At 38.1% G+C, this 22,288-nt stretch overlaps 1 protein-coding gene across 8 annotated transcripts in view; it reads right to left on the minus strand.

Annotated features, from left to right (window-relative positions):
• The window catches only part of Mier1 (MIER1 transcriptional regulator), a 51,584-nt gene that overhangs the window by 26,802 nt on the left and 2,494 nt on the right, over nt 1-22,288 (minus strand). For 2 of the 8 annotated variants that reach the window (XM_029475700.2, XM_029475703.2), the window contains exons 3-5: nt 20,886-20,962; nt 11,840-11,864; nt 7,921-8,066 (exon numbers count right to left, since the gene is read on the minus strand). In XM_029475700.2, coding sequence (XP_029331560.1) covers nt 7,921-8,066; nt 11,840-11,864; nt 20,886-20,945 — 231 coding nt within the window. In that variant the 5' untranslated portion in view covers nt 20,946-20,962. Of the gene's footprint in view, nt 1-7,920; nt 8,067-11,684; nt 11,722-11,839; nt 11,865-19,715; nt 19,854-20,885; nt 20,963-22,288 lie in introns of those variants that run through there. The other 6 variants (XM_029475699.2, XM_021161649.3, XM_029475705.2 and 3 more) reach the window with 5 other exon arrangements.

Here is a 22,288-nt window from a genome sequence, read left to right on the forward strand (position 1 = left end):
AAATTTTCAAATTATGAAAAGGAAAAATGAAAACCCATTCTTTTATTTCTATAAACTGACCAATTCTAATTGGTCCCTATATCATTGTCAATAGTCTGAAATCACGTACAATTTTTGCCATTATTCAGTCCCTATACCACAGAAAGTAAGCCCTTATATATACGGATTATTATGAACAGTATCCTAAATCATTTGGGGTAAAGAAGAGTGATTAGAAAACAGAATGTCATCTGATTCCATAAGCCCTGCTCAGACAAAGCACACTGGAGGAACATAGTAATTACATACAAAATGATACTAAATCACAAAGCCATCCATACTTTTCTAAGGTACTCTTCATCTGCACGTGAGACCATTGCTAGCTACAGAACTATTACATTAACTCTCACAGAAATAAGGAAACACGGACACACACACATTACAGAATTTTCTTTAAAAATAACAGGAATTGCAGCAGAATATAGCCAGATTTTCATCATCTAACTCTAAAGGTTGATAATCTTACTAGTGTGTCTTAGGGTCTCAGTTGGGACCTTCTTCAATCCCTCCAAAAGACATACCCAGTGTGAATAAAATGAAGAAACAGCCTGATTTGGGAAAATAAAACCAGTTTTCTATAGAAGGCAGTTACTAATCAAAGTGATGTCAAGCATCAGAAACAATAAATTCTGATTATACAAGAAAAAAAAATCAAAGTCTAACTCAAATTATCTGAACACAGACACACAAACACAAATATATGTATGTGTTCTAAAGAAAGACATACTTGTCAATTTAGAACCTAGAGAACTGGTACTCTTTAAGATAATGTATTTTATAATTTTCTATCGTGTACTTTGCTGATCAATAGACAGCTAGCTCATATATTAAACACATTTCTATAAGAGAATATATACACTGGAATGTGTAACATAAGTTGGTATCATAAAATTAATCTCCCCTCACGTAGAATCCATGCAGGTGTGAGTATGTGTTTGTATGTGTGTGTATGTGTGTTTAGGGAACTTACTGCTCATGCAGAGGACCTGGATTCAGTTCTTAGCACCTTTTAACCGGGGCAGCTTACAACCACCTGTGGCTCCAATTCCAGGGGATATGACACCCCTGACCTTCTTGGGTACCTGCACCTACATGTACACCCTGACATACATACGTGCACGCATGCACACACACACCCTCCACCATTTTTTAAACAAACAAACAAACAAAAAAAAAACCTAGTAATCATAATCTGTAAATTCCTTATAGAAAGAAAAGACCATTTGGTATTTATACTGTACACTGTAAATCAACCTGTGAGCCGATTATGGAAGAGAGTTCGTTTCTGAAGGGCCTAATCATATGTAGATGCTACAGTCTGACAAGGAATGGCTGCATACAGCAAGGCATCACTGTGCCAGATGAAATAACTAACAGTCATGCTGGGTTATTATTATTTTTAGAAAGACTTATTTTATGTATATGAGTATTCTGTCACTCTTCTCAGTCATACCAGAAGAAGGTATCAGATCCCATCACAGATGGTTACTGGGAATTGAATTCAGGACTCTAGAAGAGCAGTCAGTGCTCTTAACACTGAACCATCTCTCCAGCCCCCCATGCTGTGTTATTTTAAATGTATAACCAAAACCATACTTGAGGTATTGAAGGAACTGGCACATGGAAATCTGAGCTGTACCAAGGACACCAAAAATGATATTAGGCATCAATATTTATAAAGAACAGAACTTCAAAACCAATACACAGAGTAAAAGGAGGTTAGAAAAAGGGACCTCTTCATACACATTAACAGCTTTCCCAATGCGTTTCTTAGTGGTCAAGCACCTAAGCTATGTGCTTTGACTTCACTTTCTCCAAGAATGAAAGTAGCCAGAAGCACTTAGTCTCCTTAGTCAGCTTACATTATCAGATGGTAATGTTTGCTACTTGTTTATTCATATTAAGGAAGCAAATCAGAGATACTGCACATGCTGCTTTAAAGACTTTAACCCCTGGCCTCCTAATTCCAGCTTGTGTAATTTTCCTTAAACTCACTGGGCAGCCCAAGTAAGAAGTAGGTTCAGCAACTGAAGTTAATAAAATTAGTAAGAGCCACTAAAGCTATGTATAAGAGTCAAACTAAAAGAAACACTAACATGGCAGTTTGCAACTATCACTCTTAACAGCTTTAAGAGTTCATAAACAGCTTGTTCTATCGTTAGTTCATTTTTTAGGATAATGGATGCTACTACTGAAGTATTGAGTGACAATTTAACAGAGCTCGTTTACCCGGTAATACTTTGTTTTGAAATCATCTTCTAAATAGACCACAATACTTGGTCCACTCTAAAAACATATCAAACGACTCCCACTCAGGGTCCTGACAACTTGAAAGTGTATCAGTAGATATGGACATTGGTCTTACCCTCTAGTATCTTGGCCTAATATCTTAGATGAGGTGTCTCCCATCTACATGTTTAAAAACTTCCAAGTATGGCTTCTTCATGAGTACAAAAGGCCACTAATTTCACAGGTGTAGGATAAGATACCAGTGAGTCAGCCTTTCCAGTGGGAGGAAATAAAGCTTAGACATTGTTTTTAAAAATCTTTCACTAACATGACAACTAGCTTACAAAAGGTTAGATGACGTATTAACTGTATAGAAGGGAATTTCACTCTGAAAAACAATAGTTAAATCATTGTTTTCTTCACTGTAGCAGAGACAAGAAGTACAACCCAATTCATAAAATATTATTTCTCAAAAATCTAGAGACACCTCCAATATTCTAAAGGAAGGGCAGAGGCGGGGAGAAAGGTGACCTCACCAATACCTGAAGGGGTTCAAGTAGAGGGACCAGTGACAGAGCAGTGTACAGACAGTCATTACATCACTCCAACACCAAAACTTCCTGATAGAAGCTCTCCATATGTATTATGCTTTCCATAGTAAATGAAAACTATACGCTTTCCCATTATTATTTCAAGAGGATATAGGCTATGGAAAGATCTATAATAGATTAATCACAGATGTAGTGGGTTTTTGATTTGTTTTATTTTTAAATTTAATTTCTGTAACACTTAAATTTCTTAAACCATTTTTTGTCCAGGTCTGAGCCTCGTTTACTTTTTGTGGTCAATTTTACTCATCAGAGTTAATCTTGGTTGTTCATTAGCATGCAACTGAAGCTAATAAATACTGGTTTTAGTTACATTTTTCAGAACAACTAAGAAGAAAAGTACAAAAGTCTAAAACACATGAAAAAATTACTGAGTCAGTATCCAGCACTACCCAGATTGGGGTGGGGGTGGGAGGAACATGGAAATGTTCACAGCCCTAGTTTACTGAACTCAAGTACCAAGTTTCCATATCGTATTTGATAAAATGTACAAGGAACAAGACTCCACAAAAACTTCAGGCAAAAGGAATACTTCAAGTTCAAGGCCTTGGAGCAGATCTGTGGAGTTCTAGCCAGGACTCCACAGTTAGTACAGAGACAGGCTGGAGTGTAGAGCTGAGACCATGACCCTCCCACACACCTGGCCATAAACAAACAAACAAACACGATGCACAGGAAAGCATAAATGCAGGTAGAATAGATAAATTCCTACTAGTGTTATATACTTTTTTGTCTTTTGGGAAAGTCTAGTCTATGTCTAGAGTGACCTGGAACTTACTTTGTAGCCTAAGCTGCCTTCCAATGCATGGTCTTTAGAAGCCCATTTTTATTTGTAACTATAGACAGTTTTAGAAGCAGACCCTCTCTGAGAGGGCAGCCCACACTTTCCTAGCATCTATCCCTGGTGGGCTTTATTGGATCCCTCTAGTCTCTCAGCTAAAAGGTGAACACAATACAGCTTCCTTCAAGGCTTTCAGAGCATTCTGCCAGCATTGTTCTTAGAGAACACATGGAAAAACAAACACTGAAGACATTAAACCTTGGGTCAAAGAACACTGACTTTGACATCGTGTGTGTGTGTGTGTGTGTGTGTGTGTGTGTGAGAGAGAGAGAGAGAGAGAGAGAGAGAGAGAGAGAGAGAGAGAGAGAGAGAGAGAGAGGTTTCTAACAACAGACTGGTAGACATTATCTGTGTATTTGGGAATAGGGTTGGTGCATATAAAAGCAGGTCAGAGGACACTGAGTGGCCCTACTCTATTGGACATCGTTGTACTAACATCTATCAATAACCTATTTTATAGAACATGACAGGTAGTTTCATTATTAAAGTCTATATTCTACCAAGTATTAAGGGACTTCATTCAACTTACATTGAAGCATCGTATGAAGAAGCAGTGTTTTATTCTCCATCCAAGAGTAAGGATATAGAAAAAGGACGACAGAGAACAGAGCTACAGGGCACATAGCACCTTTTCACAGCTCTACATCAGCTTTCTCTGAGAACAGCAGGAATGATACAACTAAGATTTAATTTATCATGTGCCAGACACTGTGCCAAGTGCTTTACGTTATCATCTTTATAAAGATACAAGTTCAACAATGTCAATCAAGTTATATGGTTATGAAATAGCAATTTATAAGTATGTGCTCATGTTTCCTAACTCACTGGCTTGATTACTTACTTATATATGCACATATATTTTCTTTCTCGAAATCCGACTTCAGGTAAAATGCAATCTGAGATAAGGGCTGAGTAGACAAGACTATGAGGAATATAGACAGACACAAGGTGAATAAAAATAGATGGACATTACAGTGTGCTTTAATAAGTTGTGTAAGCACTGTAACAGTAGGTGGGCAGTCATATCTGTGTAAGCTAACCAGACAGTGGCTAGAAGGAGAGCTCAGACAAGTGACACGGTAAGGACTGGCAGATGGCTTTTCACTCCGAGGTGAAGACTATGCACTCAGGAGGTGAGTGAGTACAGGACTCTAGTGAATAGCCCTAATCCCTAGCCCTAGGCTTTGGTGAGTAACTGGAATTGTGTCCAGTGCTTTAAGGTGTGTATTAAGGATAGGTTTTGTTAGATTTTTCTGGTACAGTGATATCATAGATGTAGTTGATAGTCATCTTGCTTCTCACTGTGGGACTGGAATTATGCTCATGCTTGGTGTCTTGAATTTTCACAGAGCACTGGAAAAGGTTAAATTCTGGTACTGGTAATTCACAGCAAATACTTCATAACCTTTATGTGAACAACTTTAACATCTCTATTAATACCACAACAAACTCTAACCACTTCATCTAATTTCATTAGAATACTTAAATATAAGAGATATGTAACATCTTTATACTGACAATATACAGCTATGACAATACACATCAAAGCTCATATCAACAGTACTCACTAAAAACTTTTGAATTCAAATTGAATGAAATTAAAAGTACCCTCAAAGGATTCTACTATTTGAATAGCTATCTTTAACTTACTCAGTTGATTCTAATCTGAAAGAACTCAAACAAAGGTGAAAGTGAAATTTCTCAAATTTACTGCTTATTTGTGAATGAATTGTGAAAAATTTGTTCATAATTACATTAAAACAATAAACAAGACAGACTTCAAACAATGAAAGCTCCAAATGACCCCCCCCCTTGCTTCTATATTTCTTTAAAAAAAAAAAGATGGATTGGTTCATTGCTATAAAGTTTGTAACTACATGAAATCTAACGCACTGTTTAGCATCAGGTTATGAAAGTTTTAGATATGGAGCTACTGAAACCTAAGACTTTGCTCTATGTGGAAGTCAGGAGTTTTTGAATAGTAAAACTGCTGGAGATGAAAACACATAGGATTAGTTCTAGTCTTTTTCTTCCCTTTTCTAACCTCTAGAGATTTAAATTAACATTTCCAAAAGAAAAAAATAGCAATGACTGACTACCCTGTTACTTTTAAAGACTGTTCCTAACCTCAAATACAGTAAGAGGCTCTATAATAATCAATACACAATATAGCCACCAAAACTAAATACAGTTCTCTGGTCAAAGTTTAAAAAAATTGTATAGGCCCTGTGGATAATGTTAGTTTTAGTAACTAAATGATCCCAACAGGACCCTGGAAAGATTTAACTAAATGATATCAGGACTCCATTCAATCCTCAACTAAATTTTGAAACACAGATAATTATTATACAGAGTACTACCCTCCATTTTTCTGTACCAGCACTATTTCTGTTATACACTTCTTTTATCATGGAGCGTATTAGGTCATACATATAAGTTTTATTAGAACATCAGCTTGTCTTGTGTAATTAATGAAGGGCATAGGTATTACCTATAGGTACAAATGTGTATAAACTGTGGTGAGAAAACAAAACTAAGCCATAATGACAAGGTCAGAGCACATGATTAACATATTGGTATGGCAATACCAAATCCAGAGAAGGCAGAGAATCCAGACCCCAGAGTGTCAAGTAAAACTCAAACCTGGAACAAACTAACTACTCCAAGAATAACAGCAGTTACTAACGTACAGCCTAACAGGTGATCTGTGGTAAATGGAAAAAGTCCTATCAAGCAGCTGGTTTTACAGCAAGATTAAGAAATCTAGATTTTCTTTAGTTATATGAGGTTAAAATAAAATGGCTTATACTTTAGAAAAGTTATTGCAGATACTGAATGGAAATATAGTAGACACATAGTAAAACATGAAATAGGAAAACCAATTAGAACGTGGTCATAATAGTCTAGGATAGAAAAATACCTATTGAGGTAGATATGGAGCAAGAACTGGTTGGAGATATTTTAGTGGGGAGAAGTGACAGGCTTATTTATAAACTCAACGTTGGTAATGAAGGAAAAGTTCTTCCTGGTTCCAGATTTAGGCATCAATGTAAATAAATAAGTACTTTTTAAAGTGACAGTTTGTTTTGGTTTGGTTTGGTTTTTCGAGACAGGGTTTCTCTGTGTAGCCCTGGCTGTCCTGGAACTCACTCTGTAGACAAGGCTGGCCTCCTGCCTCTGCCTCCCAAGTGCTGGGATTAAAGGCGTGCGCCACCACTGCCTGGCTAAAGTGACAGTTTTTATAGACAGCAAGAACAAGTAATGAGGGAATACTAAGTTTAGAGGTATTTGCTGAGCTTCTAAAGAAAAAGTCAAGTTGGTGAATAAAACCAGAAACATTAATGTTAATCCAGAAGTACAAACTAAAAAACACTGAGCAGAACCATGAACTACGAAGTTTGGTAGTTTTAAGACTTGGTATGCATGTGGCTCAAACTTGCTTTGTGCACATGTAGACAGACTGGGAGCCCACTCTGGGGAGATTTGCTGTACTTAGGGTCTACTCTATATTCTGATGCAGCTGACCTTCATAGGACATTCTGATCACTTATCCAGTAAAGAAAAGAAGAGAAGTATAGGTCTAGCACCAATAATCAAAATAATATATAAGACGGGTGTTGGTGGCATATACTTTTAATCCCAGCATTGGGAAGGCAGGAGCAGGTGCATCTCTGTGAGTTCCAATGCTACACAAGAAACAATGTCTTGCAAAACCAAAAACCAAACCAAAACAAAACTAGGACCTTTACATGAAAAAGAAAGTGCAGAAAAGACTGAAGAAAAAAATGGGAGAATAGGGAAAGTCAGAGAGTGAACAGAGAATACCACTGAGAAAAGTTCTCCAACATGAAAAGGACAAGGGCAATCCTGACAGCAAGAGACACTTAGGGAAGGAAACGGGTGACATCAGCTTATCTACTCACTCTGAAAAGAGTAAATAAAAGATGCAGTAACTCAAGGAAAAAAGGTCCCTGAGAGAATATTTAAGACTCCTTCATGGTCCATTTCTGATACAGATGTATGTTTTACTGAAAATTACTACTGATTTCCTTTATTTTATCCATTTTTTTAAAGCCTCAACTTCAAATATTAAATATTCCACCTAAGGTTATATCAAAATTTGCAGCATAAACAGAGCACCGAGGTCTCCATGTCCCCCTCTCCACGTGCTGCCCCGCTTCACCCCTAGTGAAGGTCATTTACCCTCGCAAGATCCTCTATTTCAGAACTGAAGTTTGTCTCTCCTTCCATCATTTCTTCTTCTTCTAATGTTCGCTCATCATCAAAATCATGAACCAGCATGTCAGCTGATGGATCAAACTCATGGTCCTCTGATGTTGCTGAGCCTCCTAGTAAAGAACATTTCAGATGTATGGTAAGCCAGATTCAGTGCATCTTACAGTGTTATTTTAGTATATATGCAGCTTATCTGAATGTATGTCAAAAAGGATCAGAAAAAAGATACAGTAAATATTTCTGCTTTAAAAAATTATCTTTACTCATCACATTATAAAGAAAAATAAAAGCTCTATCAAGAAAGAATAGTCTTTTGTGCAGAGGGAAGAACAAAACAAACAATGCTTTAATCACCCAATTAATGTTTGAGTCTCTCTGGTCCCAGAAAATACCATCATCTCTCACAAAATAAACTTTAGGTCAAAGACAGGTTGCATATATTACAGTGGATATGCCACTCAGTCCAGGTATGTGGTAGGCTTGTAGAGGTTTGCTCTGATACTTGCACAACCACCTGAGTTTATCAGTATGTTGCTGTTAAGCAACATCTGTCTGTCTAGTGAAAATACACGTTATATCACAGCAATATCTTGAAAACATATTTTAATATTTGAGTAGTTATCTTGAACTTAAACAGTTGATTTTGATCTGAAATAACTCGGAGGTTATAAGAGTAAAATGTATTAAGACATATAAAATTTTTAATCAAAGGTAGTTCAAATAATTCAAAGGAACTGTATATCCTAACCAATATTTAGCCTGGCTTGGGGGAAATGCTAGTAGAATCAATAGGGTTATCCTCAAATAGACAAGAGAAGCTGGGAATATGGGTATTCTGTAGACGTTTCCCACATTTTGATTACTGCCAAACCAAGACTTCAGTCTGGAAAAGTACTGCTTGCTTATAAACAAGTGTGCCATGCTAAGGGTTGCATTAACAGACAGGCCAGCACCCTTGTCTCACTCTATTTAAGAGAATCATTAAGTAAAATGAAGAAACATCGGCATTCGGATGGATCTGAGTCCTTGAGTCAACAACGCTCACATTTTCAGAACCATTTCTTTTACCATGTGCCAAACAATATGCATAATTATTTAACAAACATCTCAGAACTCAAGAAGTGGTATAAGGTAGGTATTATCACCCCACTTAAAAGGGGGAGGAGGGAGAAAGATGCAAGGCTTAAGGAATGTAAGCAGCATTTCTAAACACAGGACCAGCAGTGACAGCTAAGATGGAACTAAATCCTAGCTATAACTTCAACTACTGTGCTCCAAACTTCTCCCAAGTCCTCTACATATCTTGTCTCAAAAACCACTTAAGGAACACCTAAGTTTACTACCATGCTTGACCTGTACACCCTGAGGAGGAAATGCATCTGGCAGATACAATGCTTTCTGAGAAGTATTTGAAAAATGATATTAAATATAAAATAAGTACAAATGCTATTCTATTTTATACTAGATTTTAATCAAAATGAGTTATTAGTCATTATGCAAGTTTCAGAAGGATTTATATAAAAAAAAGAAAAGCATCCTGTCTTAATTTCTTGTAAGAGACTATCTTAATTTCATTGGTATTCCAGAAGTTGAATTACTGGACAGGAGAGTTCACATGAGAGCATGATTTAAGGACCATTAATTGGAGTTTTAGTCTTATCATTTTTTCTTTCACTTTCCTGAAACTTTTCTTCTGACATTTAGCAATCAACAATGAAGTGTTTTCACAGAGCAAGCCACACTTATATTCACCCTTGCAGACAAAAAGACTCTTTTTAATAAACCAAAAAAGCTCTATTACTAGAGCTGGAGAGATGGTTTAAGGATTTTGCTTGTGCAGAACACCTGGGTTCAGTTTCTAGCCCCACCTTGCCTCACGTTCTAGAGGACTCTTCTGAAACCTGTGAGTGCCTCTGCACAGTACATATATAAACATACAGGGAAAACATCCACCATACTCAAAAATCACATCTCGATCCCTCTCTTTGGATGTTATTAACCTAAGCATAATATAATTCTTATTGAGTATAGATATTGCCAAAAATCATTGTAACTCACTAGAACACAGTTCCAAATCATGAATGTCATATTACTTACCTGAAGTCTTTATCATTTGCCATCATTTGTGACAGTTCTACCTGAAGGCCTGTCACCTCCCTCCCTCTCTATACTAAATGCTAAAGTATAACTGAGCGTCTCTTTTTATTCCAACGTTTTTCCCACATAAATACCACATATAAACTTTCAAATTTAACTATTTTCTTGCCGTAATTGATGTTTGTTTGGCTGAGTTTCTACTACCTTATTTGTATGCAGTAACTAAACATCCTTTTATTCTCTGCCAGATGCTAGGACCACTGTTAGGACAGTTTCTAGAGAGGTAGCTCAATAATAAGAATGTCTTTTGCTTTGCACAAGTATTTTGCTATGGAATGAAGATAAATCACTCCTTTGTCTTCTACCTTTGGACTACTAAAAGGTATCATCTTTCAAAGGTAGAGATGACTCTAGGGTAGTGTATCATGTTTACCCATTTAATCACTTTAGAAACAAACAACCCTCCCCTCTTATAACTCTTACATATACCAATTTTGTACTGTATCTGCACTTTGACACTACTAAGCCTACAAACAAATCATTTAGCACAGTCATGTAACAATGACTGCTAGCACTGACTTCCAGGTACAGATGCCATGAAAAGCAGGACAGACTTTGACAGTTAAATGTGTTTTCCCTGGGAGGGAGGCATCTATCCTTAATTCTATCAACTTCAGTAACACTTTGTAATTTGTTGCATAGCAACAAATGTTCTTCCTGTTAAAGTCCTAGTATCTATAAATTTATTGATGAATGCCTTGAAAAGAAAAATCTGAAGATTACATAGACACTAGGAACAAGTAAAATTTATTTGTGGTTTTGAAAGAAAAAAATAATGGAAATATTTCTATATCCCACAACCAATATAGTGATGTAACACTTTTCTGACCTCAGATTACTTCTAACTCCTACCATCCTGAACTCATTTACAAACCACAAAGGTAAAAAACTAGTCACAAAGACCAATATACGTTACTCTGGCATACAAACAAATGAAGACATTTTTCAGCTGAAATAAAGATAAAGGCAAATGTAAAGTGATCACTCAAATTATTTACATTAAATCCAACTGTCAGAACATAACAATTTATGTCCACAGAAAGCAACCTGGTTTATTAAAAAGGACTATTCATTAAGCGCATAAAAAACTTTCTAAAAATTACAATATAAATGTTGATTGCTTCAATATTCAAAATTCAGCAACGTGATGCTACACTTTTGCTAAATATTCAATATGAGATATTTTCAAACAAAACACACCTTAGAGGGCTCCCTTCCGAGGAAGGCAACAATATGTTTAGTATTGAAGGGAGAATATAAAAATCCTAGAAAAACAGGTACGAGTATATATACAGCCTAGCATACTCAGATCTAAAATCAAATCCCGCTGAATGGCTGGCTTACTTTATTTTACTATGCCCCTCATTGGTGAATAGGTTTTTTCCTCAAATAAAATGTTCTGAGTATCTTTAAGCTAACTCCTTTTCAAAAATATTATTTTGTATACTTTCAATTAAATATCTATTTTAAACTGTAAGAAACACACACAGCAGGTGAGGAGAGTGGGAGGAGGGAAGGTGAGGGAGGACAAAGAGGGGAGCGAGCCCAAGCAGGGAGACGCTCAGCAGCCTCACCTCTACTTTCATGGGCAGGCAAACCTTTCTTCCATTTCTTTTTCCCCCAGAAAAAAAAGTAGCATTCAGATCGCAGTCTAGCTACTCTAGCCTTTACGTGAATAGGACAAACGTGAGTCAAACAGGATTATAAAAACACATATAAAAACACTTACCTGGACTTGAAGACTCAACAGATGGCTGAAGGGAAAAGAAAACAAATTAGCATTGTGTATTATACCTTCACAAACACTATAAGAACCACTCTGACTACCGACACCAAAACAACACTAAGTTTTAATGTCTAACACAAACGAACATTTTTCACATTAATTTTTCCCTTCCATTATGCTTACACCTAAAAGAAAAACCTGAAACATTCTTGATTTCGAAGCAAATAGTAATATAAAATTAATTCACATTTAAAAAAGAAATATAATTCTCAAAAATATATAATTAACAGGTATGATTTTAAATCTTAACATCTTTAGAAATAGGTGTTCTCCTATTTATACTGAAATAACTATGCACAAGTTTGCTAGCAAATGGTCTCTAAAGCTTAAAAAAAACAAAACAAAACAAAACAAAACTGGGAAACAGGAGGTAGAAAATCCCTCTTCCCTACCACCATGGTACTAGGGACAGAACCCAGAGCTTCAGACATGTTCATGCCAGGCAAGTGTTCTACCGTCAACTATGTCCCCACCTCAGCCTCTAGTGCTAAGATGGTTCTGAAGTCCAGGCTGTCACTGATCTCAGCACCCAAGTGCAGAGCTTGCAGGTGTGCAGCAGCACTAACCACACCATTACTGTGCTGCTCACTCAGTAACACAACAAAACACGGAAAAATCTGAAGATAACATTGGTAGCAACGGCTTTTACTAATTGCCGCTGGAGAGTGTGGTGATTTTCTCAATTTAGCTAACTTACAATTATAAACAAATCATCTTTAAACATGGAGTTCCTTCTAGACAAATCCAGTAACATGGGAAAACTTAGATGCCAATTCACCCAGAACTACGTGTGGATGTTGTGAGAAGGCAGAAATCACTAGCAAAACATGGAGCATGTTATTAAGAGTTATTTCTTCTTTAAACGCAGCAGGGCCAAGGGGCAAGGCAATAAACAAATGGAGAAAATGTCCAGTTTTCAAGAGCCAGGGATTTAGAGAGATCCCTGTGAGGTATTTTAGTTCCACTTTGAAAGCTGCCTACGTCATGTCACTGTTCTGAGAGCAGCTTTCCAGATTCCAGTAGTGAGCTATGTATGTTGGCTTCTTTGCAGGCACACTTTTGCAAAGGTCCAATTTTTACCTCTAAACTTCTGTAAAAAAATAATCCATCCCTTCAGCATGGTTTTTCTACTATCATCATCATCAAACAAACCCTAATGATGGTGTGGTGCAGGCAGTTCTATGCAGTCCTACAGCACACCATCATTATTTAAAAGTGACCGTGCCAGAACAGTCACTGGAGTTTAGTTTGGTTTCTCTGATGGGAAGCTGGAGAGCAGGATGCTACAGAAAGAACACTCTAACTATAAAAGGGCAGAGCCACACAATTCTGACATAAAACAGGTATACGCACCACTCAAATTATCCACCAAATAAACATTTTAAATCTTTATCCCAACTGTAAAGCCTGACCTTTGGACAATTACACAGTTTAATGACTTCACTTGGCTCCAAGTTGATCAGTACCAAAGAAAAGTCTCATCACATTCCTTTCCCTTTTTAAGCAAATGACCATATTTTCTTATGGATTAGGATTCAAAGAGAAACCTCCAGAACATTACTTTTTTTTAAACATTCCAATAATGTTTTACAGTTTTCTGATTAAAAAAATATCTTCCTGAAATCAAGTGTGGTAGCATACCTTTAATCCTAGCACTCAGGAGGCAGAGGGGAGCAGAGCTTGGTGAGTCTGAGACCAGTCTAGTCGACAGATTTCCAAGCTAGCCAGAAATATACAGTGAGACCTATCTTGGGGGACAGGGGTAGGGGGTAGCAACGACACACATCTTCTGCCTAACAGTAATACTACTGGACAGGAAAAGGTTTAATGGCATTAGCTGTTATCAATAATGGGACACTGAATATGGAAACTGCATATTTCAGTTTATAAGAACATCTCACCAACAGTGACAATACCACACTGATGAATATTATCTGCAAATAGTTGCCAGCTTGAAATTTTAAAAAGGCCCTAAATACTTTCTACTCCTTAAGGGGCCTATGATTAGAGGACTGGCACCATTGTTGAATACAGGGTTCTCCACTGAACACATCTCTTAATGTTTACAGAGAGCTGACATTCTGTCAGACACACTGGGCTTGTTGGAAGGTAACACTCACAGACTGGAGAGGGACAGTACATGCTAAGTGTCTATATATTTTAGTACTTTATGTTGCAAATAAAATTTTATCAGTTTAGGAGGGAAAGGTGAGATTAGTTTATTGTAACTTAATTGCATCCAATTAAATCATTACCTGCTGAAAACAAGCATTTTAAAAGCTCTTATTGTGAAATTTTACTCAAATGACAAAAATGATTACCTTCTGAGATGAACTTGAGTTTAAAATCACAATATATGGGTTTCCATATAGAATGAGAGCACTTTTGTAAAATGAAAGAGAACAGCAGAATTTACACTCATAGTGCTACACACTCTCAAATGGAATTACTTTATTTTAATCATAACTGTGGCATCAGCACCTCCTCTGTCCACTCATTTCATACAATAGTAAACTTGGGCCACGCACTGAACAGGAGAAGGTTCCATGGTGGCAATAAAGGAAGAGCTGAGGTGGCTTCTCTCTCACCTCTAAGACAAGGCAAACCTCCCTGTTCTCTTCTCTTTCCTTGTTACTTTCTATTTCTAACATCTTTTTCACCAGCTCAAAGCATGTTTAAAATATAAAACAAGTTGGTACTTATCCTGCTTAACAGTTGTATTTCTTTAGGAACTAGTATCCTTATTTAACCATCTTCTCCAAGACAGGCTAGATCATTTAGCTTTTAATATTTAAAAAAAATTATGAGCAAAAAGAATTAGGGAATTAAAATGTTCTTAAAACAGACACAAACATTATTACTGCAAAAACCTATGAATGAGTATAACTATTCGGGGTCTCTTTTACCAACTTCAACGTAGCCTACCATGACACCTATCGACCTACATCAAAATATATGTGTTCATGTGTGTTTGTGTGTATATTACTTATTACTCTAGCTTGTTCAAAGCAAAGAGTTGGGTAAAACTTTTAAATTCATTATTTACACAGTTTAGAAATGACACACAGCTCTTCCAAGTAACAGAACACCATGAGTTTGTTATGAAATGAAGTGACAGAGTATGTGTTTGGGATAAAAGAAGAAATACTAAAAAATATATTGGGAATTTAATAAAATCAATAGTAACTGCTACATCCAGGGAATGAGTCAGTAATCAGATATTGCTTAATTTTTAATTGTTTAATGAGTAATTGCATTACTCATTTTTTAAAAAAAGAAAATGAGGACTGTTTTGTGGAATTCTACGTCTTTTAAAATCTTTTTAAAAACTACTACTTTTAACTATTTGTTAATTATAATTTTAAAAAGTTAGTCTTTTTGGCACATATATGTTTATGTAAGACAGAAAGCATTAACACTAGGCAGAGGACATCAAAGATAACAACAGGCTGAAATATAAGCAGGAGCTCTGCTAAACTGCTCCAGTATGCCTCCCCACTCCACAACTGCGTCATGTTTGTTGATAAGGTCACTGTTCTAACCTCAGAGCTTCAACCATGTTCAGTTTTTTGCAATTCTCTAAAACAGAAAACTCTAATTTCTGAGAGTCAAAAACCAAACCTAGAAAAGAGACTAGATAGAATATTGTGATTATTTTTACAAAAAATCATGATCAAAGACTCACTGTATCTTCAATGCAAAAAAAAAAACAACCAAACAAAAAAACTTAGTGACTTTGCCCCTTAAAACAATTCTATCACCATTTCTTTAAGTGTTGCCATCACTTTTTAAGGAAGATTGCTGGTAAGTCAGATTCATAAAGGATGGAGGAACCAAGCTAAGTGGGAGTGGGGGCATCCTATTCCAGGATGCACACCAGTGTCATACATAGCTTTCCACTCTCCTCTCCTCCACACAGATGTATGTCACTTAAACCTGCCTTTCTTCTCAGGATGCCACTCCTCTGCAGACCACTTGAAGGTGATTTCCGAAGGCAGAATAGCATTATGGAAGATAAACGCCAGGAACTCAGAGTCTGGGTTTGGGACCTGACTGTGCTACACACAGAGGACAAAAGTGTACAAACCCTGACCAAGTTTCATTTTCTCTATGGTGAAAAGCCTTACATTTCTTTAAGAGCCTTTAAAACCTAGGTTTACTTTCACTATGCACTACTCAAAATGTGGCCAAAGGGTGGGTAAGTTTAATATTGCTTTCTGACTTGATTTTTTTTTAAATTTATGACTACAGGAAAAGGCTATGCCAGCTGGCAGGAAGCTATTGTGCGGTGTTTCTTTAGAAATGCGCGAGCGTATACACACACACTTTTAAAAGTTATACAGAAAATCCCAAGCAACGGTTAAGTCATATCGGAAATTGATTAGTTTCACCAACATTACTTTAAACTAACTCACTTCTTTTATTTCTCCCACCTAGGTTATTAATAAGTGTGTTGGTTCTTAGTCCCACCAAATTAAGTATTTTAAGACTCAGACATCACTGGAGTTCCTATTGTGGATAGCTTTGAGGAACAAATAATAAGCAATGAAAATGAAACTCATCACCACTATAGACAACTGCTTACAGTTTTAATTCACTGCTATTAAAGAGGGGAAACTAACCCTGAAGAGAAACAACTCCATCCAATTCCTTAAAAACACACAAACCAAAATCCAAGTAAATTCAAATAATGCTAAGCAAGGAATATGGGTTTTGTGTGAGTGTGAGTGTGTGCGCGCGTGGGTGAAAGCTGGATGGATGTGATAGTAAGTAAATTATTATTGTTGAAAACATGTACTGTAAACCAATACATTAAGGAAGTCCATTTAAATATTTTGTTAGAGATGTGAAGTTCAGGTGAAAAAGATGATCTTAAATTGTACTGTGGCTTTTTTTTTTTCCTTTTAGCATCCATCTATGTTTACATACTCTGAAATTTAAATGACAAAATCCTTTGTTCCCAAAGGTCCCTGCACCACACTCCTTAAAAAAGCCCTAAGGATCAACTATTTCTTCCCCTTATTTTTTTCCTCCTCACTGACTTTGTAAAACTGTGACTACTTTGTAATTTCCTCCCTTTAGTATAACTGAGAGCCTGCTTCAATAACCTTACAGTGTGCAATCTTAAGGGATAATAAGCTGAGAAATATTACAGAAAAGAACTACGAAGGGGAACATGTACTAACTCTTCTGTGTACAACAAATTCATTTAATGTTACCAAAATTGAAGAACCGCTAAATGTATTCTTCCTATATGAGTTCACAAAGATGACAACGATCCGTATAAAAATGAACTGCTACCTACTCCAATCATATTTAATGCCCGTTATAGTTCACAAATCAAGTACTTTTCTTAGAAAAATAGGGTCAGGCTCATTCTCTGAAGAGGGGGAGGACAGAATACTTAAGATTTGGCCCGAAGCCTCACTTCTTAAGTGTCAAGTCTCCTACATTTAAAAATAAATGGACACTGCCCCAGCTCCTCTTAATCAAAAGCACAACAGTTCAGAATGCAAAATGTTTGCTGCATACATTATAGACAGTAACCCCATGAAAAGTCTATGCAGAGGTAAAACATTGTTAACCAATCAATCATCTCGTCACCATGTTTTTTCCAGAATTACTCTTAAAAAAAAAAAAAAAAAAAAAAAAAAAACCAAAAAGAAAAAAAACCTCAATTATTAAAAAACCAAGACAAGGAAAATGATAAATGTACTTTTCTCTTCACCTGTTTTAGAATTTTTGTTGACATGTAAAGTTCCTTTACCCCTCTAAGTTTATGAGACCCATGGGTTCCATCCTACACAGTCAAAGCAAAGGGCAACCTATAGGCAACTTAAGAATATAAAATCTATACCAGGTCATTAAACAATGCAATGAAAATGAAAGTCAAGTCCCTAAGATTGACCCATCCAGCTGTTCCTGCAAGCCCCAAGTCTTCCCTCTCCACATGATGGGATACCTAAGAAGAGCAGCTTACACTAGAGAACAAGAAGTGGCCAAGGTGGGCACACTTCTCCCATTCTCACATGAATGCAGCCACTTTTCATTTCTATAACAAAAAACTGCATGCTGGCACTCAGTTTTTTTGGTGACATTTCTTTAGGTTTCAGTGTTTTCGTATCAATAATGTGCCATGGAGTATGACTGTCCAACCACATAGACCTGAGGCCACAGCACAGCAGTGTAGCAAATACTACATATATCCAGTAGATTTTCAGCAAACGGGAGTCCAGGGAAGGCTAGCTGATAAGATGCCTGAAAATCCATCTATACTCTCTACTTCCTCTGGCAGCACAGGAGCCCAGGGAAGGAAGGCTGGTGGATCACACCCAGGCATATCTATGTCAAGTAAAAGTAATGCGATCACTACTCATGTCTTGCAATTCTTTGACTATGAATGGGAAAAAAACAACCTGAAAACACAACTAATGCATTTTAGCTCTAAGTAACTTTAAGTCTTCTCAATTCTGGCAGCAAACAGTCCTGCTACCAGAAAATCTCTTCTTCCTTTAGTAGCAAATAAATAAATAAAATTAAAAATTTTCAAAACATAAATCTAAAGGTCATTCTATAACAGAAGAACAAGTTAACACTCCAGAAGCTTGACTGGTACAGGAAAGGCATCATCTTATGTTTCTGTACTCCAAGGCTTAAGGATATTATGTATAAACAAAAGTAGTCACTCTCTAATTCATTTAGCAAATGAAGGAGTTGAAAACTGAGAGCTAAGTGGTAAATAAAATCAAATACTTCCTCAATCTATTTTTGGGTGCCCTCGACAGAAAAACATGAAGATGTTTAGCAATCTTACTGCTTTATTAATCAAGTATTTACAAGACTTGCCTCAAGAGAGATCCCAAAAAGTCCAAATATAACAATATGAACTCAGGGGGAACAAACAGTAACGAAATTCACCGATTAAAAATTGAACAAACCACAGAACCGATGGCTTAAAACCAGACACAATATTAAAATTTCCTACAGCACATTCTAAGATCAAATTACACCTAAAGCAACTTGCTTGCTTACCAATCTGAGAACGCTAACCAAAGGAACTTGTTTACTAGGAAATGAAGCTAAGGCTGGGGGGGGGGGGGGGGGGATGTGGCTCCGTAGTAGAGCGCTTGCTTGCTTATCTGCCTTGCACAAGAACCTTGGGTTCTATCCTACAGCAGAGGAACAAGAGAAACAAGAAGTTTTCTCTAAGAAGAGCAAAATAAAAGGTAAATAATTACAGACACCTTTGATTTCTAAGTTTTTAGCCTAGTTGGTTCAGGAGCTATAGCGTGGAAAAGAAACTTGGAGGTTCGGCCAGGGGGAAGAGTCCCAAGCTTGAAGCTGGATAGGGCCTACTGGGTTAATTTCTCCTGCTCACCTCTCCACTATCAGGAAAACTACTAAACTAACCGAAGGTGTGTCAGCCTGCTCGCCCCCTGCCTAGACTGCAGGTCAGCAGTCGCGGGCGGGGGTGACGCGGGCTGGCGGGAGCAGCGACTTCTGGGCTCGCGAGGGAAGAAAGTTCGCGGGAGCAGGCAGAGAGGAGTCCGCGGGCCGCGCGGGCGGGCCGGCCGGCGAAGTTGCGCCCTGGGCGGCTTCCGGACGGGCGCCCTCGCCCGCTCCTCCCGCAGCAGCCGCCTCCCAACTGCCTCAAGTCCGACGGCGCCTCTGCGCCCAACTAAGTTTTGGGAAGCCCAGCCGAGCGGCCCGGCCGGACAACAGGTGGGCAGCGGCGCCGCAGGCCCGGCCCGGGCAGGCCCGCGCCTCCCGCCCGCAGCCCTCCACCGAGGCCCCGCCGGGGAGGGGCGCTCGTTCTTACCTCCGCCATGTTGGCCGCGCCACCGGGTCACATCGCCGCGGCGGGTCGCGGCCAGAACCCGGATGTGCGCCTGGGCCGCGGGGCTCCCGCTGCCTTCTCCGCCGCCGCTTCGGCGGGAACGCGCAGGAGCCGCCCGAGCGCGCCACCACACCCCGCTCCGCCCCCTCGCGGCGCCCCGCTCGGCGGGACGGGAGGGGAGAGGCCGGCGGGCGCGCGCGGAGCAGGGAGCGCGCGATCCCGCGGCCGCCGTCCCGGGGGAGCGCGCGAGGGGCGGGGGGCAGTCCGCGCGCGAGGTCCTGAGAGGTCCCCTCTGGGTACTCACTTTGCAGGAGAAAAATACCTCCTATTCTACCGGTCGGTCACTTCTGAAGTGCTTTTTGCTGGGAAAGAGATGTTGCCTGGGCGCGACAGCAACACGAAACGCTCTGACAAATACTTCCCCTGGTGATTCCTAGCAAGAAAACTCCAATTCCCCCAAATTGGCACAGCGCAAAGATGAAGAGCAGAGAACATTACATTTTCCTCACTTTTTGTGATGCCAGTAGTAACACAGCTCTGCAACGGATGAATTTTTGCACAACTACACAAAAGTTTCAAATGTAAAGTAATGCTCTTCTATGGATATGCCTACTTGACTGCACGGAGACAGTACGTACAGATTTGCAATGCCTAAAATACTTACAAGTAGAAAGTTTGTTTTAATGCACTGCTAACTGGCCTTGAGGTCCATACTGATAATGGCCAGGGCCAATGATTTATCTGGTTTCCTAAAGTAGATAATTTAGGCAGATATTAAAATGGGCAGTAAGTTTAAAAGCTTTTTTTTTTAAGGCCAGCGTTTTTTCCGACACGATTAAGTTTTTCAAAAATGACTACCAAAAATCAATCAGTTAAATGATACTCATTACCTCTGAGGAATATACCATGGTTAAAAAATCATTGCACAAATGTGTACATACTACTTTCTTAAACATCATACTTATAATGCACTTGGGAGAATGCTGATTTCTGAAATGATTTCTGTTTCCTTAAAATTCTAGATTCCATTAAGCCTTTTCCCATTTCTTAACACTGGACATGAACTTGAAAGTCTTAAGCCCAATAACAATTTGTGCATGAATAACTGCATGTATAGGTATACGAAGTAGCTGCTAAGTGAAAGGACATTACCTTGTAATTTGACAGGAAAAGAATCCAGAGACAGTCTGTAAACCAATTAAACATAAACATCTGATGCACATTTTCTACTGAAAGAAAAGCAAGGGAAAGAAGAGAAAGGAAAACTTTTAAGGTTCCCAAATCTACAAACAATTCTTACCATTTACTGCACTTGTTATAGTAGTTTCACTTTACTTTAAAGATTATATAAGCTTCCTCCCCCCACAAATTCTTGGAGGGAAATAAATATTTTAGCACTGATACAGTTTTATTAAGTTAAGGGACTACCTTGGACTTTTTAAAATGTCAGCTCTTATCCAAATAGTTCTCAGTGGATAAAAAAACAAAACAACAACAACAAAAAACCCCTGAAGACAAAAACCAATGGATGTATGTGGGCACAGGTAAAAATAATAAAGGGTTCAGGGGGGAGTTTGCACTAAAATATGCAAGGTAAATATATGTGGATTATTGCTGGCCACTAAAGGGAAAACTGGAGTATTGCTGAATTTTAGTATTATAGTACAAGTTGCTTTAGTCTATTGAGTCTTTGATTCTTCAGTTAAAACGTTAATAAAAATTTCAATTATGGTAAAGAGCAGACTCAAGATTCCTTAAGCTTCTTACTGAGTGAGCCCTCAAAGTCAGAAAATCAGGCACTTACTGTTAAATGCCTTTAAACTGATTGAGATTTCCAATCAATATTATTACCATTAAATGGCATTATTATCTGAAGGGGAAAATTCCCTCTACATATTCCCTCTTAGAAAAATAAAGTGTTCTAGGATGTTTCCTAGACATTCTAGCGATGAGGAGAAATAGCTTTAATCCTGTAGGTCACACGTAACACATTACTATTGAGCTCAGTATACTTGCATTTCATTCTCTCCACAGTCCCATTGTTCAGAGTCTAAGAAGCCACCTTCAGAAAAGCTATGTCCTTCTGGAAACTCTACCTTACCCTTTTGGTATGTGTAGCAATTCACTAGCCCTATCTTTGTTAAGTAGGGCTTGCCATCCTCAGTCAGGTAAGATCTGTCAGGAAGTTTTGCTGCCAAGCTTTTCTGCCAGACTGCGTTTACAGACTTCCAGAGACTCACTATACCTCTTGAAGAGGCTACCTACTCTTTTCAAAAACAGTCCAAATGCTTGGCTCATTCTCCCCTGCCTAAAAGCTAAAAGTTACTTCTCCATCGATTTCACCCATCACTCCTAGTTCTTCAGTACTCTGCATAAGTCCATGAGGCATTCTCTTTGTATTCAAATGTGAACAGCCAAAATTTATACTTGGGCTCACAAAAAAGAAAAGAAAACAAACAAAAAACATGTATCTGAAAGCAGGACATGGCAGAGTAAATGCGTAGGAAAAATTCACCAATAACCTGATCGAAATCATTAGAATTTATTAATGTGAC

Source organism: Mus caroli, unplaced genomic scaffold (assembly GCF_978045245.1).
Source record: "Mus caroli unplaced genomic scaffold, Mus_caroli_1 scaffold_6, whole genome shotgun sequence".
NCBI classification, from domain to species: Eukaryota; Metazoa; Chordata; class Mammalia; order Rodentia; family Muridae; genus Mus; species Mus caroli.